General features: G+C 52.1%; 1 protein-coding gene and 1 long non-coding RNA gene across 3 annotated transcripts; one reads left to right on the plus strand and one right to left on the minus strand.

Annotated features, from left to right (window-relative positions):
* Positions 1-585: 585 nt before the first annotated feature.
* Positions 586-3,614, minus strand: FOXG1 (forkhead box G1). The gene has a single exon (XM_009919390.2). The coding sequence runs from the start codon at positions 2,976-2,978 to the stop codon at positions 1,593-1,595; it is 1,386 nt and encodes a 461-aa protein (XP_009917692.2). The 5' UTR covers positions 2,979-3,614; the 3' UTR covers positions 586-1,592.
* A 169-nt stretch (positions 3,615-3,783) lies between these two features.
* Positions 3,784-13,417, plus strand: LOC138685487 (uncharacterized). 2 transcript variants are annotated; one of them, XR_011324758.1, is made up of 4 exons: positions 3,784-3,971; positions 5,407-5,547; positions 6,647-8,402; positions 13,206-13,417. It is a non-coding gene; the product is annotated as an uncharacterized lncRNA (long non-coding RNA). The 2 variants fall into 2 exon arrangements; XR_011324759.1 differs by lacking the exon at positions 3,784-3,971 and adding an exon at positions 4,802-5,077.
* Positions 13,418-18,778: the final 5,361 nt, after the last annotated feature.

Here is an 18,778-nt window from a genome sequence, read left to right on the forward strand (position 1 = left end):
TGGATCAAATGATCGTACGAAAGCTAATATGTATATGTATATGTATATACACACACATACACAGTCGTAGTTAACGTGTCTCCAGTTATCATCGAGTGGAAATTTATTTCTTTCAGAAGAGTAATTCTTTGAATGCGTTTCAGAGATTGCAAGAACAACACCTATCTGTGTAATAATGCACCTTGGTTCTTTCCTAATGTGTGCGTATATGCTTAAGTTTTACATGTATGTATATATATATGTACATTTATACATATGCAACTTTAAGCGCCTTCAATGTATGGCAGAGTTTTTAGTAAGACACCCTGCCTCGTGCTAACAATTTTTAAGCAGACTTGATAAGAATTCTGCCCCAAAAGAGACAGCACAATAGTGGCCGTGGTGTTTAATTAAATACCCTGATCCTTTACATTTGAAAATACTGCTATTAAAGACAATATGATGGGGAGGGGGCAGGGGGGTGGGAGAAAGGAGCATGTGAAAAATGGTGGACTGCTGTAATAAGCAGCGCCCTGATCTCCCTGTAATTTTAAATCCTCTGGCGTATTAATTTTAGTTAATAAAAGAGACAAAAAAACTATCAAGTATATATGAATTTAGCCTATTTTTTTATTTCTGTGTGTTCATAGTAAACATTTTTGTAAGTGACAAACACGGGCATATGACCACAGTATCACAATCAAGAAATTTTAAGACGACATTAACAATCACTCAAATTTATGCGGCATTTGCGCAACACAGGTTACATATTTGCAAGGTTTACCTATAAGTACAATAGGTATTAACATTTCACTACATTTAGAAAAAAAATAAAGGTGACCTGTTAGTGACCACATACATCAAAATATACACAACACAAACTGAAGGCAATCATTAATTTTGTCCCCTTCTGATTCATTTGAACGGGCAGTGCTGCAAACTGAAATAATGTTGCTGTTTTTTTAAATTACTCCGTACACTGAGTGCATTTTCTAAAACCCAATCTTTGGTCTAAAAGTAAACAAGCAAACAAACAAACAAAAAAAAAAAAAAAAGAAGGAACCCCCCCAAAAAGCACGGTTCGGTAAAGAAAAGGATAAAATAATAAATGGCCAAAATGTAGTTCTTGGGCACCTTTCAGTATTCAGTATTCTGCTTAAATACAAATTCCGTTTTAAGTTTTTGATAGTCTTCATAAATTTAGTGGTGTTTTTTTTTTAATTTATTTTTTTCTTTCAAGGTCTGCACCCACCGACATATCCATGATAACTTATAATACTGCAAACATGGAGAATCTGGCGGCTTTTAGTGATCGACTTATCGTATTTGAATAAAAAAATTGCAAAAGCAGTCACTATTTAGATACACATTCTACTATAATTTTGTCTTCCGAACTTCATAGTCTACAATGTAATCTCCCCACATTGCACCTTGCTGACACTCCTCACCTTGGTGGAATAATAAACAACCCTAAAGACTGAACAAACGTACAGAAAATGGGGGACTTAATAAAAAATACCTGGACTTTTTTGTTTTGCTTTTTTTTCCTTTTAATTATCATTTACAATGCAAACGTGTGTAAAATGTTCACTTACAGTCTGATCCCATGGATGTTAATGTATTAAAGGGTTTGAAGAAGACCCCTGATTTTGATGTGTGAAATAATCAGAAAGTCCTCCGGAAAGTCCCGTCGTGAAACTTGGCAAAGAAGGTCTTAAGGACTCACAGGGGAGAGTGGAGGGCGCCTGTGGCGACGTGGAGGAGGAGGCTGCCCTGGCCGTCATTGAAGTGCTGCTCTGAGAAGTCATTGACGGGTGAGGAACGTGGGGGAAAAAGTAACTCGTCTGTCCTGCTAGGAGGTTTACGGAGCAGGGGTTTAGGGAATAGGTGCCGGAGCAGGGAACTGACAAGCCACACGGCACTGAGGCGGCCAGAGCTGCTGCTGTGAGGTGATGAGTGGCGTAAGGTATCTCTCCATTGACTAGTCTATCAACACTTAACCCATTAGACGTGGAAAAGGAGTGGTTGTTCCCCAAGGAGTTTTGAGTCAACACTGAGCTGTAGGGCATGGGGTGGCTGGGGTAGGCGGACGTGGTCCCGTTGTAACTCAAAGTGCTGCTGGCCCGGGGGTGGTGCAGGGAGAGGAAGGGGGACATGGGCCAGTACAAGGATCCTGCCCTGTCCATGAACGTCAGTCCGGTGGAGGTGAGCCGGGCGCCCCGCTTGAAGGCCAGCTTGGCCCGCGAGGTGGTGGAGCGCCGGCGGAGCTTGCCGGTGGTGCCCCCGATGAAGACGTCGTCGCTGGAGGGGTCCAGCATCCAGTAGTTCCCTTTGCCCGGGTCGTCGTAGTGGCGGGGCACCTTGACGAAGCACTTATTGAGGGAGAGGTTGTGGCGGATGGAGTTCTGCCAGCCCTGCTTGTTCTCCCGGTAGTAGGGGAAGTTCTTCATGATGAACTCGTAGATGCCGTTGAGCGTGAGGCGCTTCTCGGGGCTCTGCCGGATGGCCATCATGATGAGCGCGTTGTAGCTGAACGGCGGCTTCTCGTACTTGCCGTTCTTCTTCTCGCCCTCCTTGCCGCTCTCCCCGTCCTTGGCCCCCTCCGCCGCCCCCTTCTTCTCCTCCGCCGCCTTCTCCTTCTCCTCCAGCTCCGCCGCCGCCGCCGCCGCCGCGCCCGCGTCGCCTTTGCCCGCCAGCATGTCCGCCTTGGCCGCCTCCAGGGCGCCGGAGGCGGCGGCGGCGGCGGCGGGGGGCGGCAGGAGGAGCTGGCCCTTCTCCTCGTCCTCCTCCTCGGCCGCGGCGGCTCGCTGGGGCTGCTGCTGCGGCGGCGGGTGGTGGTGGTGGTGGTGGTGGTGGTGGTGGTGGTGGGGGTGGTGGCTGTTGTGGTGGCTGTGGCTGCTGTGGTTGTCGCTCTGGACGGCTTCGGGCACCAGGCTGTTTATGCTAAAGGAGGATTTCGGCAGCATTTTCACTTCCTTCCTATCTCCCATGTCCAACATCACACACTAGTCTGAGGGGGAAAGTTGCAGCGGCCGAGGGAGCAGCGCGCGGGGCGGCGGCGGCCGAGGAGGCGGCGGCGGCGGCCGAGGCGGCGGCGGCGGCACCACCGGCGGCGGCGGCGGCGGCGGCGGCGGCAGCGCAGTTGGACCGCAGTCTCAAGCGCTGGCAAGTCATGTAGCAAGGACAGGAACCGCCGGGGAGGGAAAAAAATAATAGTAATAATAATCACCAATCAGATAAAATCAAACCGAGTCAGAGCGGAGGAAAAAAAAAAAAAAGGAGAAAAAAGGGGAAAAAAAACCCTCTGAAAACCCAACAACAACCAAAAAAAAAAAACCAACACACAAACACACACAAAAAAAAAAAAAAAAAAAAAGCTACTTCATGGTGCCTGGTTCCCCCGGCAAGGCAGAGCAGGGGGGAGGAAGGAGCAGCCGCAGCCGCGGGTCGGCGAGGAGCGAGCGGAGACGGGCTATACAGACCGCCCTGGCCGCAATTAATTTCAGAGCTGCAGACACGCACCGGGGCTGTAAAAAATTTTTTGGTTTAACCTTTCCCACCGGCCGCCCAATCAGGGACGGCGGCGTGCCGGCGCGTCTGCCCGCCCGCCGGCCAATGGCGGCCCGCCGCTCCGCCTCTCCCCGCGCCCGCCCGCCGCCGGCCCGCCCCCCGCCGCCGCCGCCGCCGCCGCCGCCGCCGCCGCCGGGGCGGCGGCTCCCGCGGCGCAGGGATACCGGCGCAGGGGCGCATCACCGCGGCGGTTTGCGCGCGCCCCCCCCATTGCCCCCCCGACCGTCGCTCCAAGCACAAATCCCCTCACGCCGAACAAACGGCGCCCGTCCCACGGCTGCGGGCCCGGGCGGTTTTCCTACTTCGTAGTTTCTCCGGTGGACTAAAGTTGCCCCGTCCCTCTTTGCCCCCTCCTCTGGCGGCGAAGGAGGCGGGGTGGGAGGCCGGGTGGGTGAGGAGGCCGCGGCGCACCGGCGGCGGAGGTACTACTTTGCGGATCCCGCCGAAGTCACTCGGCGAGTTTGTTTTTTCTAGGCCCCGGTGTCGGTTATTTCTGTTTATTATTTTACCGGGAGAGAGGGGAAAAATCAATCAGCTGGAGGGCACGCAGACGGCGGGGCGGGCCTCGGGCCGCCACGGGGCCGGGGGCCGGCAGCGGCCGGGGGCCGGGCGGGCCGGAGGCCGCCGCCCGCGGCCTGCCGGGGAAGACGGTCTCCGCCGGCCCGCTCGGTCCGTGCCTGCCGCGCTCCGGAATGTGAGTCGGGGAGGCACGGAAACGAGCAGACCCTCTCCTGCCCTCCTCTCCGCTCCCTCTCCGCGTCTGGGGCGGCCGGGCGCGGCGCCAGGCCGGCGGCGGAGCCGGGCTCGGCGCTTCCCTGCCCGCCGCTCCCTCCCCGGCCCCGGCGCGGCTCCCTCCCCGCTCGCCCGCCGCTTCCCCGGCGGGGCCGCCGGAGCAGGGCGGGGGGCGCCGGGGGTCCTTCCGTGTGCTCCTCTGTGCTGCCGGGTGGCTGCGGCCAGAAGGGCGCAGGCCGCGCGTCAGGTGTAAAAAAAGCTACTACTGCTAATATCAATAGCCCGTGAAATAGGTATCTTGGGATTTCTTGCCGCCCCCCGGCCCGGCCCGGCCCGGCCCGGCCCGGCCCGCGGCGTCTGGCCGCGGGGTTTCGGTTCGGCAGCCTTGCAGGGGGAGGGCGGGGGGCAGCGGCCGGGGCGGCCCCGGTACCGCCGGGCGCCCTGGGAGTACCGGCCGTGGTGGAGGCTGGGGCTCAGGGCTGCGGCTCCCCGGGACCGGGGTGTCAGTCGTCCGCATCGCAGCGTTTCTTACTGCCAGCGGAGGGGGGGGGGGAATCGACCCTGAAACAAAGCGAAATAAATCGCGCGGCTTCCTCACCGGCGAAGTAGAAGGGGAAATGTAACGGGTAGAGAGCGTGGTGATCGCCTTCCAGCCGAAGCTGTAGGCAAAGGCAACTTACAGCGCCGCGTTAAAGCTGCCTAAAGTTTGCGTTTGTACTGTAGGAAAAGAACGTTCCGTAGACAGAATACGTGCAGCTCAACCCCACCTAAAACAATTTATCCCGGGGAAATTCAGGTCAAAGCTCAGTGCAGCAAACGTGGTTGTCTGTAGATGTGCGTTTTATATATGTGTGTGTGTGTGTGTATGTGAGGGAGGGAGGGAGGGAGGGAGAGCGAGTGAGTGTGAGAAAGAGAGAGTAAATAACGAGAACAATTACAATGGACCGGTAATAAACAATTGCAATTGCGAATGGCATGAACTCTGCGCATTGGATTAACCTCGAATGACCTTACCACGATTGTATTTATTTATCCAATTTCATAACAGGCTGCTACTAACAAAAAAAGAGATAAAAGTCAATGATCAACCACGCTTATTTTTTACACCTTTTTTTTTTTTTTTAGAAATGCGGTTCAAAAAAAAATCATGTCAATTTGTAATTATTTCATTGCTCAACACTGAAGTCAATGTATGGGAATTCTCGAGGAAGAGTGCGATGTGGAGGATATGACTTGGCTCTACCATGGCAAGGGGTAAGAGGAAAGGTAAGATTCCTGCATATTATTATGATTATGATGATCATTAACTACTATGTGTCTTTATGGTGCAGTAAGATCCCATTAGGGTGGCTGGGCCCAGTGCATTTTCCTACTCGGTCTAGCATGTAATGATTCGGTGTAACCGGATTCTTGAGAAAGGACAGGTTACGTAAACATTTACTGATGTGGAGTAACTATACTATTTGTACTCTGATATGCAGGAAGGAAAGTGTTGATTAACACAGAAGAAAAAAAAGCGAAATTAGCTGATTGCATGCTCATAAGTGCAAGCTGTCATTGAACTGCTTTTAAAATAGACACAGCTGGGTGTTTGTGTTGAAAAATTTCTTGTGTTTTTGCTAATACTGAAATAAGCATGATTTTGTATACCAAACATTTTCAGATCATTAAAATTTGTAATCTGTGCTGGTTTTAAACACAAAGAAAAGAAACAGATTCATTTCGCTGTAAAATTTGCTGATATTATATTAACTCAATCAGGTCTGTACAAATGGTGTATTGTGCCTTATCAAATCTCTTTGATCCATTTAATACACAAAGTGCCAAACGTGTGTATTGTTTGTTAACATTGAACGTTTTATTCAAATCCCAGCTCTGCAGCGAACTGGAGGAGTTCTCGTTTAATGTAACACTGACATTGCCTGTTGAAATTTTAATGCCTTGAGGTGTTTCTTAGGTCAAAGCTGAGTTTACTTTGCGTTGTGATCAGGGATGAAAATGTAGCAGGGAAGAAAATAAACATTTTATCGTTTTGCATTTCTGAGCAAAGGGCTAACACCGAAAGAAGCACGCTTTTAAAATGTTTGATGATCTAGATTTAACATTCAGTCATTTGTCACGGGTGCAGAATAAAGCTCTGTGCACAAACTTAGGATTTATATTATATTTTTTTTTAATGCCGTGGATATACAGTTCTACCAAAAAAGGAAATGTTGCATCCAATATGTAGTACATATCTTTCTAAGCCTATGAAGATTAATTCCCTGTTTACAGGACAGAAAAGGATATGTAAGAGAAGCCACGTCAATTATTATTTCTGCTGGACCTTAACTTTCGAGTCCCTCTGTTTTTTTTTCTTCCACAGAAAATTCCTCATTTATAAAACTGGAGATACTTTCTTTGGAAATGCGGGAGTCTTGCTCCAACACAAATTATTCCCTGAGCTCTGCCCTGGCCACAACTCCCGTTCACTTCAGCGGGAGCTTTGTGCGTCGCAGCACTGCGTGAGCGGCCGATTTGACCCCTCAGCTCTGGCTAAACTCCAATTCCTCTAAGAAGGTCCCTCATGGCAGCATTTTCTAACAGGGAAGTTTTGGTGGGGTGTCTGGAGAAGACGCACGCTTGTGCGTGGAACAGAAGCTCACGGCCCCAACCCTGCGATACACGGGTGGGTGTGCAGGGGGGGCCCAGCTCTCCGCAGAGCATGGATGCTCCTTCACCTGCGCGCTCGCCTGTGGTGTGGACCCGCCGCACTGAGCGGTGGGGATGGGCTGAGAGTGTCCAACTCCGGGGTCAGCATGGGGGTGAATAGCTGAGCTGAAACGTCCTGGCTGAAGTGCCATTCAACCGCGATCTCGGTGCAGTTCTGGGGTATAACTCCTAGGGATAGTGTTTCAACCGCACACTTTTCTTCCTCGTATGTATGTATGTATTTATTTATTTATTTTAATTAAAGGACAAACAGAGCCTCTCCACTGTAAGCTCAATGGATATAGCGTACCCCTCGCCACCCCCTGGCTCCAGCCTTCAATCCCCCTTCACACGGGTCTAGCGGCTCTGTACTCTCAGGCTCTTTCAAGGGGTTAAGCTGCTAAAATGTACTGACAGCTTAAGAAATGAATGAGGGTTTTTTCAGCCATGAAGAAAGGGTATTTAATAACCACGCTTCGATGGCATCATGCTTCCATGAAACGAGTCGGGACACTTTGGTTTAACAATCAGTAATATCACATTCGGTACAGCAAATGCCTGGATGTACGCATATATAATTCTATTCCCCCTTGACTCTAAGCTTGCCTTATTTATTCCAGGTTACCTGGGCAATTAAGGTAAGGGCTGCTCAGCAGACACTGATAGCCTGCTGCTAAAGCATGGCGAATGGGAATGGGGACGGAGCGGTGCGCTAACAAAGAGAAAGAGGTAGTCAAACATTTTGAAGAGGGGTGAATGGGACTGAAGGTGGATGGATGAATAGAGGCAAAGAGGGAGAGGAGGAAGTATTCAACGGTCCACCCTTCTATCCGCATTTGTAGATTTAAGTTTAGGTGTCCGTCTCTAGCCAACTTCCAGTTAATCCTCAACAGCTGGTAGTGGTGCTAACGTTTAGTGATTAGAAGTTAGTCTATTTAGCATGCTGTATCCTTCTTCCATGGGTTTTGGTTACAGGTTATACGATTAGGATTGCGAGAACAGTAGTGAACTAAACTTCCCAGTAAGAGGTCTTCACACCAGGGAAGTGTTACTTTGCTGCAGCAGCCCTGCCTCGTCAGTCATTAGGAAGCTGCAGGTTGTCAGAGGCTTCTCTTGCGCGCACACACGCGCAGACACACACACGCACACACACAAAACCACAGCACTAAAACTAAATTAAGAAGCCGATGATTAAGACAAGCGTCTACGAGGCCTGTCATTTCAGCATCCTTCCATCATAACATTGTGGCACCGAGAAATTTGCTTGAAAACCCCGGAAAAAATGTCTATGGGAGAGCCTCCTGTTTGAGATAGCATAAATGTTAACTTCAAATATAGACTGGGAACTGCCTCGGATGCAAGATAGTATTCCGCAGAGGAAAGGAGCACTGCAGAGACCTTTGGGCTACCCGTGCACTCCCGAAACTCTGGTAAGTATCTCTCCCTTCTGTTGCAGCAGGTACGCAGGCACTGTGTGACTGGAACTGGACCGGGTTTGAAATCCGCAGCTATGTTCCCTTCGGAGACTTCGGGGAACTCCCCCTAAAGATAGATCTGTAATGAAAAGTCCCTACTGGATGACTAATGGTTATTGGCGCTCAGTGCCCCTTTAAGGAGAGCAGCACATATTGTGCCGAAGACCTTGCAAGCACCCTTTAAATACAAACATTTTAAGTCCCCCTCCCATGCATCCCCACCCCTGTTGTTTTCGGGCTAGTTGTGTTGTATCTCCTCTTCCCCCCTCCTTTAAGCTCCCTCGTCTTCCCTCCCCCCACCCCCATTCAGAACTAATTGCTCAGTTGCTTAAATGTTTCGAGAAGCGCTAAATTTCTCCATCCGATGATCTTTTGAGAAGCTGCACTGTACCATAAAGAACAGCCAGCGGGGCACTGTATACCTTTGAGAAGCCTGCGCAGCCAGGGGAGAGGTAGCGTTAAAACAATGACATTAACCAGCTCGGTGCACGGCGTTCCCCCCCTGTGGAACTTTAGGAAGTTTCTTGGAGGGGCAGAGGTTGGACGGAGAACGTGGAAGTGGGAAACAATGGCTGTAGGGGCCAGAAAGCTTTGCTGGTGTCGTAAGCGTAAGACAAGATAGAAGAGTGACAGAAAGAGATCCGAGTAAACATTGGAGTATACATTTCCCACGCCGGCTACGCTGGGTGGAGAGGTCTGAATTAAGTCGCCTTAATTAAAAGCTAAAGATTTTATTTATTTATTCCTGTAGCTGTAGAGTACCATCCACAGAAAGCCTAGCTAGAGAGTGCTGAGCATCCGCTAGATTTGGTGTGTTCAGCTGCCACTGCCAGAATTTTTCAGAACAGAATATTTTTACACCCGCTGCCAACTTTAACGTTAAGACGTGCGTTTTTTTAGATCCTAAATGTCGCTATTATATGCCAGCGTGCATAAGAGGGCCGTCACACCTGCCTAGGTAATACGCGTCCCTGTGTAACAAAAGCTCTCCCTAATTGAGGAATCAAACCGAAAATTAAAATATCCCTTAAGAATTATCCACGGAGTTATGCAGACGACGATAACAAAATGCAGGGGGAAAATCGACAAGTTAAAAACCTCGAGGTTTAAATACATCATTTTATTTTCTTCTGTGTTTACTGTTAAAACATTCTTGGCCAACACGGTGCTTTTGCCGGAGTTACCAGGTTGAATTAAAGAATCGGGGAATAAAATACAGGGAAAGAGAAAGACCTGGGAGTGGGGGGAAACTGTGCTTGAAGAGACTTCTAGCTGTTCTTTGACTCCTAAGGAACTGTCGCTGGAATATTGTCATGGTGGTGTTCTAAAGCTCTTTAGCCTCTTATAAACGTAATCTTTGGCAAACGACACATGTATCTGGGTTTGCAGTTTTTTGGTAACTCGAGAGAAAAGACGCTCCCCCCTCCCCGGCCTCCTCCCCCTCCCCCAGCACAAGGGCAGGCACCGTCTCTCTCCCAGTGCTGTTTCACCCCAGCGCTCCGCAAAAGGCGGCCGGGGGGCGCCGGCCCCCGGGGGTGCCCTCCCGTCCTACCTGGCCGCGCCGTGCCCGCCGCTGCCCGCCGGGGGCCACTCCGCCCCGCCGCAGCCCTCGCACCGCGCCGCGCCTCCGCCGCCGCGCCCCTCGGCTCGGCGGAACCTCGGGCTCGGCGAGACCGGCTGCGGATCCGATTTTTAGGGCCTACAAAAGCGCAACGTCCTCCCCTACCCCCCCCCCCCCCCCCCCGTCGCCCCGGGGCCCCCTCGTAACCATAGCAAAATGCCCGGCGTAGCACAAAAGCCATAACCGGCCGTACACCCCTCCAGGAGAAGGCGTTTGGCGAGCCTCGGAGCAAAGGCGATTTTAGCTTTCTCCGTGCCCGGGGCTCGGGCGGGAGGAGGAGGTGCCGGGGCTCGTTCCGGCCGCCGCACGGCAGCGGTGGGAGCCGCACTTCGCGGGCGTCGGGATGACGGGGCTTGCTCTGGCTGCACGGAGGCTGCCCGGGAAGCAGAGCGTGCTCGCTCCTGGGTCTCCTCGCATGAGTAGGGCTGGCAGGAGTTGCCTCTTTATGTAGGTTGTTCTGAACACTTTTTGTATCGGGCAGGGTGGTCTCCATGTTTTCTTTCTTTCTTTCTTTCTTTGGCGGAGGGAGGGGGGAGTGATGGTAAGGGGCTTGTTGGATGATTATAACCGCTACCACTTATAAATAAGTTTCTTGGGGAAGGGCTGATATCGTACCCTTGATATCAGTGGGTGTGTTCATGTATTATTTTAATATGATATGTCTTTTATACAGAGCTTGTTTTCCTCCTCCCTCCCTCCCCAGCCCACCCCCCACCCCCCCCGCTTTGTTTCTGGAATTTGTTTCGCTTTTAAAGCACCAGCACAAACAAACAAACACACAAAAATGACTGGCAACAAGTTAAATCCCATTTGTGTCCCTCCCACCGAGCACGGACGGTGCCTCGCTAAAGCCTGGGGTTTGTAGTTTTGCCTCGACAATAATTTGACCGAGAAAGAGAAGCGACTGCAGACAGACTTCCCGTGCACTGACAATGCGGAGAGGAAAACGGTGAAAGAAAGAGTTCTCCCGGGATGCATCTCCCTTGTGTGTTTTCTCCTCTCCATCTTTTAGATTGGGGCTCTCGCCTAGGCTTTTACACACACACACGCACACACAGGTTATGTTTCCTAGGGACTTTTTAGAAAACAATGTTTATTATAATCGAGCTATAAACTCCACCTAAATGATGAAATCATGCCGTAGCTCCGGAAACTCCAACAGATAAATAATTTCCATTTACCTGCTAGCAGAATACTAGCAGAGGATGGCATTGCACTTTATTTTCACACTCATTTCAAAACAACAATGAAGGGTAAAGAAAAGGCTCCCAAGTCCTCGTACACGTTGGAATTAATAAAACGGTATTTGTTTAGGAGCAGATCACTTTTTTTTTCCTTCCAAGGCGACTACAAGCTAATTTCTGTGGTGATACTAAATAGTGAATCCGCAAACGCCAGAAGCGTGTTCTCACTGAGGGTCGGGATCCTGTCCCGCTCAGGCTTCGCTGCAAGGCTCTCCCAGGGAGCCGCCTGCATTCCCGCGCCTTCCCTTATTTTACCTTACAGAAGCGCGGAAAAACCAGTCGTGTCTGACTGTGCTAAATGTACCTAAGAGATACCTTTTCACGCAGTCGCACGGCTTGCAAACGGTAGTTTATCTGTTGTGGTGGGCACGTGTTTTGTCATATGAAATTAACTTGTGAAAGCCTTTGTATCATTTTCTGATTTGTGTTTGGCGACAGCGCGGATCATATCTCATCGCGTTGATGGTTGATACAATTGCTAAATTAAAGGCGTGTTTTCGGCTTTGAAAAACAACAAAAAAAACCAACCCTCTGAGAGCTCATCCTCAGCAAAACAACCCGAGGAGCAGGATAGTAACGTAGCGCAATATTTTCCATGCGTGTGCGGTATCTCCATATACTTCTGTATCATTCTGCGTCTCTATTGTCTGTGCCTAAAGATAGCCAAGTCACTCCTGGGCTTCTCATCTATAATCGCCACCTAAAAGAACATACGGGCAGTATACGGATAATGGCTCTAATTGCTTGGAGAGCTGTAATCGGCGTTATATTTTTTCCGTGTCTTTATCTGTTCTCCCGTGGTAAAAATTAGCAACCGAACTGCCCGCCTTGACGTGTTTCTATGTTTGAGCCCCACGAAGCCCACGAAATCGTTACAATAAAGTGACCAAACCTTCCTATGCACGTCGCAGTTTTGTTTTCTCTGCTTATGCTCTGCTTCTCATCTCGGAGGAGGATACCGCGTTGAGCCAAGTGTTCTGGTTTAGGCGCTCCTCCGGACTTTCGGATTTTAAGTCTAAAGCTTCCAGTATGTTGGGGCTGAAATTATGATTTTCCACATTTCAAAAGGGACGAGGCTCTATTTATAAATGTTACAGAAGGTTTCGTTACTTCAGGAACAACAAAACAGGAATAGAGCTGCAATTTTCAAGAAAATAGGATTTCAAAATACAGAAATAAAAAAAGTAGCGGAGACGATGTATAATTCAATCAAATTACAGAAAATTGCTTTAAAATTCAGAACAGTAGCGATCCATTATGTCTCTGTTTTATTAGTGACAAGTACAATTACTCTAAAATAAAGAACACTGGTGAATATATAATTGGCTGTAATCATGTTAGTGTTTGAATAAAAATGACGGGGACATTTAACACTTTGACAACAAAATGTTCAGAAACAACTTATTTATTCAAACAGTTTTTATTTGCATCCACGTGAAGGAGAAACACACTTTTGCTTACGACAAATCAAGGCTTTTTCACTTTCAATAAATATAGAACTAAAAAAAAAAAGATTATTAATTATTTTATTATCCAAGGCTTAATAAAGTCTCCTGAGTACGACTGTATTATTATTGATTACTCAGTACCCAAAGGACGCCATCTACAGGAAAAGGTCTTTAGGCTTAACACAAATCTAATCACTGTTGATTTAAAGGGGAAAAAAAAAATCAGAGTTAATATTCCTCTATAAACCCGGCTCCGATTTTACCCACAACACCGATCACAATATTTGCTTTGTAATTGCTTCTTGCGATTCAGTTTGTTATAATTTGACACGATCTAAGAATCTGTTACAAGAGGCCTTTTCTCTGAGATACGGCGTTTAAAAAAATACATTGAACTCCACGAAGAAGCACTTTTTCTCCTTCTAAAGCGACTCTTTTCTCTCAGGATTGACTTGATCGTCCCTGAAAACGCAGAACAGCCCATGAGATCTCTCCCTTCAAACCAAGCGTGTGGAAGATGCTTGCAAAAGAGCCCTGGAAACAAAACAACTTGACTGAAGGCGGCTTGTGCAACAATTGTGTCGTGGAATACCTAACATTTCTTTATCTTTAACTTATTTCCTTTTGGATAATGTCAATAAATATCAGCTATGCCAAGCACACTCTCATCTGTTCTTACAGTACACCCTTTGCCCCATAGCCTGGTACTTAAAGGTGCCATTTAGCCGTGTTGTTCCTTTCTGAGCCCTTGCTGGGAAAGCCATCGAAGTAGAAAGGGTGCCGCTTAATATTTTGATCATACAAATACAGACCCGCGGAGACGGCATATGCCCTCCGTGATGTGACTCCAAGACCCCGGTTCAAACTACAGAAAATACGAGGAGAGCTAGAGGAAACTTTCAGGACTCCTCTTTCTGCGGGCTGCTTTTTTTTTTTTTTTTCGGTTTTAATCCCGAACGAATTTTTCTTTTTTTTCTTTTTTAATTTCCTATGCATCTTCCCCTCTCGACAAGTCTCCAAATTTCTGCCCCTGGTGTGTGTGTGTGTGTGTATGTGCTCATAAGGGGCTGGACCCGACACTGACCCGTGCGGATCCCGACTCCCGTGCGGCGGAGCGCAGCGCAGCCCGGCTGCGCCTTCACAGCCGGCTCCCAAATCTCTTCCCTAGCCAGGAGGGTTTTGCCGGCCCTTGCGGCTCCTTACAAATAAAGTAGCTCTGGCTTCTTTCTAACGCAGGCCAGAGATCTGGACGGGCTTGGAAAAAATTCAGGGGTGGATTCAACTGTGCAGTCAGGAGTCAAAAGCAGAAGTGCGTTGACACAAAGGCTGAGAAAAAAAATGACCCCCGGTGCACCCTGGATTTTATGCGTTATTTCGGAAACCGGAGACAAAAGCCTGGAAACTATTATTATTTGTGCTCCCGCTGCGATCAGGCTCAAAGTTTACACCGAAGGTCTCCCTCTGCCTTCTCACTTCTGGGCGCTGAGGGTGAGCGTCCCACATCGAGGGGCTGGGTCCTATCCCTGCTTTTAAACTTGAGGAAATCTCAGGAGAGGAGGTTTCCTTCCCTCGGGCCAGCCGCTCCCGCAGGCGCAGCCGGGGACCGGCGGGTCCCTCCCCGCCGGGGGCCGAGGCGGGGGCTCCCCTCTGAACCAGGAGGTCTGTCGTTTCTCGGGTGCTTCGTACCAAACCGCAGATGTCAGCCTTTCCCTACGTGTTCGGGCTGCTAATGCGGGCACTTCACACAACAGAAATGCTCATCTCTGGAGCCTTTCCCAGGGCTAGCCGCCGATTTCGTGCGTCGCCTCTGCCGCAGGCGGCCCCGGGGCCCCGGGCGGGGGACCCCCGGTGCCCGGCAGCCGCTGCCGACGGGACCCTGATCCCCTCGGGGCCGAGCACCCCGCAGTGCCCCGGCGGCCCCCGCCGACGGGCCGAAGCACGAGCTCCGCACATCCCCGCGGGGACACGCTGCCGAGGTCCCCAGCTCGACACCTCCCACGTGCCTCCGGCAGAGACCGCGTTCCCGGCGTCATTCGCGCCGAAAGGTCCCTCACCTGGCGGCCCCCGCCCCGCCCCGGCGTCGCCAACCGGGGGAGCCCCGGCCGGGGCCGCAGAAAGCCTCGCCGCCCCTGGGACCCCCCAGGCTCTCCCCTGGGAACCCGTACCCGCGGTGCCCAGCGGAGGGCCGAGGGGCTCCGGCGGCTCCGCACGGGAGCGGCGCGGTGCCCGGCGGCCGTCCCCGGGCCGGGCGCGGGGGGGAGCGGAGGGGAGCGGCGGCGGCGGCGCTCGGCGCCTTCCCGCGGGGAGGGCGCCCGATGCGAACGGCGCTGGCGACATCTAGCGGCCGAGGGCCGCCAGCGCCGGCCGCGCCGCTGCCCCGCGGTGCGGCGGGGGACGGCCAGCCCGGGGAGGGAGCGGGGCCGCCCGGGCTGCCCGGGAGCGCGGCACCGCGTCCCACCCCCCCGGCCCTCGGCACGCGGTTTCCCGTCGATTTTCTAAGGAGCGGGCAGCGGCGGCGGCGCCCCCGCCGCAAACGCCCCAAAGTTTTCGGCGCGGTGTCGGTGTCGGTACAAAACGCGTGCTCCCTCTTCGAGGTGCCGTTTCTGCGTGTTTACGCACACGGGGCACTGAGAGGAAAAAAATCTAAACGCTTTCGCCTCCCCGCCCCCCGCCGAGACCTCCGTGAAAACAAAGGAGAGACGCGGGAGTGGCGGGTCCCTTCCACCTTCCCCCTCCGAGGTGTCCCGCGGGCCGGCTCTCTCCCTGCCCGAGCCGAGCGTGGGCGCTTCCCGGAGCTGTGAAGAAAAAAATAAATAAAAAAAAAGCAATATTGTTGAGACACCGCTGGCGAAACGAGGCCTTACTATTTAAATCTTAGTGTCAGCTCTCATTAACAGCTCAAGTCATCTTTTCCCCCGGGCGGACCTTGTCTGGTCTATCGACTTAATGGAAAACAAAACACATGTTTGTATTCTATTATTACAATCTCGTTCCTTGCCTTGCGGAGAGCAGGGACAGGCTTCGCCTGCGTGGCGAGGGGCTTCCCGAAGCGACAACGCTCTCCCTTCCTTCCTCCCTCCTAGGAGAAGTCAAGGATTCCGGCGTCCGTCTCCTGCCCTCCCTCAGGAATCGGGGCTGCAATGGCAGCCTCAAGAAAAGGCTTTCACTGAAGCAGCGGATGCTCAAAAGAGTCCGAGAAAAATAGTTACTGGTACGTTCAGCCAAACTTAGAAAAGCACAATAGTCTCTGCGGGAAACTCGGGGCCTTATTTGTGCATCAGGTGAAGTGCTCGGCGGCTCGGATCCAGCTGCCAGGACCCCAGCATCGCCCAGGGAAGCCGGCCGTGAGGAGCCGAGCACGCCAGGCAATAACAGGCGACAGACTGAGAGTTTCCAGTCAACCCAAAACAAACAAACAAGCTCCCCCGACTCCCACCGGGAAGGTGGCTTTGATAAGGAGGCAGGGAAAGTTTTGAAGAGCTGCAGACGCTTTTATAAATGTACTTTAATGTATTTTAGCTCGTCTGTGCAGAACAAGCTTTTTTAATTATTAACCCCCCCGCCCCTCCGAGACAATGGAAGGGGGAGGGTGGGAGTAAGAGCTTGATAAAAGGCAGGAATACATTTCTCACCTAAGGAAAGCAGGAGAGGTCTGTAGGAGTGGCGACCTGACCTGAATAAGGAAAAGGATTCTGGTGCACGAAAATAAACGATGCATTTCACTCCACCGCCCCCAGCGCCTCCGCTGGGGTACGGGTCTGTGCGCATTTCCAAGCACAGGGCACTTGAACCTGACAAGAGTAACCGATCGAAACGAGCTGTCTTAATGTTCACCTCTTTGCTCTCTTGACTCAGATCTTTTTAAGCCATCTCCAGCCGACCATTCCCCCCCTCCCCCCCCGCCTTCGGGACGCGCAGATCTCAATAGGGAAGGTGCGAACGTGGAGTTGCCCAGAGGGGGCACCGCTCCCTGCGCGGCTGCGGAGTGGGGCTGCTGCGCCCCAGCGGAGGGAGCAGGGCCCCCTCCCGGGTCCCTCTCCCCCCGGGGGTCCCTCTCCTGCCAGGGGAACCCTGCCGGCTCGGGCATCGAGAGCAGGGCCCGCAACTTTCCCGCTTTTGAAGCGGCGTTTGCTCTCAAGCGCTTGGCTGTAAATAAACGCTCTGGCAGTAACAACACAGCCGTCCTGCAGTCAGAGCGGAGGCTGCCTCTGCACCTTTCCTCTGCGACACACGCCGTCAGCGTTTTAATTCCAGCTCCAAAGGGAACCTGCAATTATGAGCCCCCCTCGTCCCCTCCCGCTCGCGTTCTCTTGTTTGAAACACTCACTGAGGAAGGTTATTTGGATTGCGAGTAAAATCAAACAGGGAGGGGAGGAAGAAAAAAAAAAGCCCCACAAACCCAACAACCCAGCAAACCCTTCCATTTGCTATTTACAAAACTCATTGTCATGCTTCACTCAGGCTGTCTGCCTAGCTTGGGGAAATAAATGTGACTGCACCAGAGACAAAGCCGATGCAGCTGTATTTGAAATTTCTCAAACACTGTCAAACGTGCTCTTGTCTCATAATTCTCGGGGTTGTTGTTGTTATTATGATCATCATACCTAACGTGAACATACTCGAAAGAGAGGTGCTTGGCGGCGTGGAGACCTCGTTCCGGTCGGAAATGCCCAGAGATTCCTTATGCAAAAAGCCCAAGGTTCAAGCTTCGCCCTCCTGCTTGGAAGCCTGGGCGGAAAAAACTGAGGAAAACTTGAGACCTCTAATTTCCCTCTTTTTTCTTTCCTCCTTTTTTTTTTTTTTTCTTTTGGTTTTGTTTGGGTTTTTTTGGACCTTCCTTGTGTTTCCCCGATTCCCGCAGAAGTGGGTGGGTTTGCCTCGTTCCCCAGATGATAACCCACTTCGGCCACCGCGGAGGGGAGGAGAACGAGACTACGGGTCTCTTGCAAGGGGAAAGGTGTCCGCTGGATGTCACATCCCAGCCGTCGTGTCCGCTTCCCTCTCCGGAGGGTCGCTGGGAGCCTGCCAGTAGGTTTGCCTCGGCCGGGGCCGTTACGACGCAGATCCCTGCCCTCGACTCCTTAGGAGAGGAGGACGCTAAAGCACACCGGGGCCACCGCAGGAGGTGTCCCTAAGGGAGTGCCTTGGCGCAGTCCCACGGCCCTCGCCTCAGCTGCCCGGCTGCTGGCGAGGACGGGCGAACCCTGCCGGCCCCCTCCCCGGGCGGCCTCGCCGAGCCGCCTCCGCCCGGCCCCGCCGCCGCTGCGGGGAGCGCGCCTCGAGGTGGCGGGACCGGCGGGCGCCGCCCGGGGAAGGAGCCCCCGGCGCTTCGGCGGCCGCCCCGGCCCAGCCCTCGGGTCCGCTCCTCCTCCCGCGGCCCTTGGCACGTCCTCCGAGGCCGGCCCGTGAGCCGCTGCCTTGCCCAGCGGCGCCCGAACGCTGGGCTCTGGGCGAAAAAACGGGGTCCCGAGGGCCGGGGGGCCCCCCCCGCGCCCCGAGGCGTAAGCCCGGACCTCGCCGTCCGCCCTGGGAGCCTCCCCCCCAGCCGTCCGTCTTTCTAGTCGGCGTCGTCGTTGCACCCTCCTCAGAGAGGCCTCCCGAGCCCTTCCCGGGGAAGGGGTCCGGCCTCATCACCCCTGTCCCGCAGGACCGCCGGCCCTGGGCCGGGCCGCCCTCGCCCCACGGCCCGCTCCGTTTCTGTAACGCCCTCGGCGGGTTTCGTTGCACCGTGTCCTTCGGTAAGTGGAAGCAGGGAAATGAAAAGTAATGCGATCAATTATTATTTTCATACCATATTTATGGACGGGGAGAAGTAATAACAGTTATTTACTTCGTCAAAGCGTTTATTTCACACTCGGGATATTTCCTTACAATCGGAGAACCGACGTGGGAAAAATAAGCACAAATAAATTAAAGTAACGAAAATACGTTTTTAGCAAAAGGCCATCCTTCTCCTGTCTAATTTTCCCGGGTGCGTTTCTTCCTCCTGACATTAATTCAAACGAACGAAAGGGCTAA

This window comes from Haliaeetus albicilla, chromosome 5 (genome assembly GCF_947461875.1).
Source record: "Haliaeetus albicilla chromosome 5, bHalAlb1.1, whole genome shotgun sequence".
NCBI lineage: Eukaryota > Metazoa > Chordata > Aves > Accipitriformes > Accipitridae > Haliaeetus > Haliaeetus albicilla.

Excerpts from the sequence above, each read along its gene's own strand:
- FOXG1 (XM_009919390.2), bottom strand. The coding sequence starts at position 2,978 with ATGTTGGACATGGGAGATAGGAAGGAAGTGAAAATGCTGCCGAAATCC.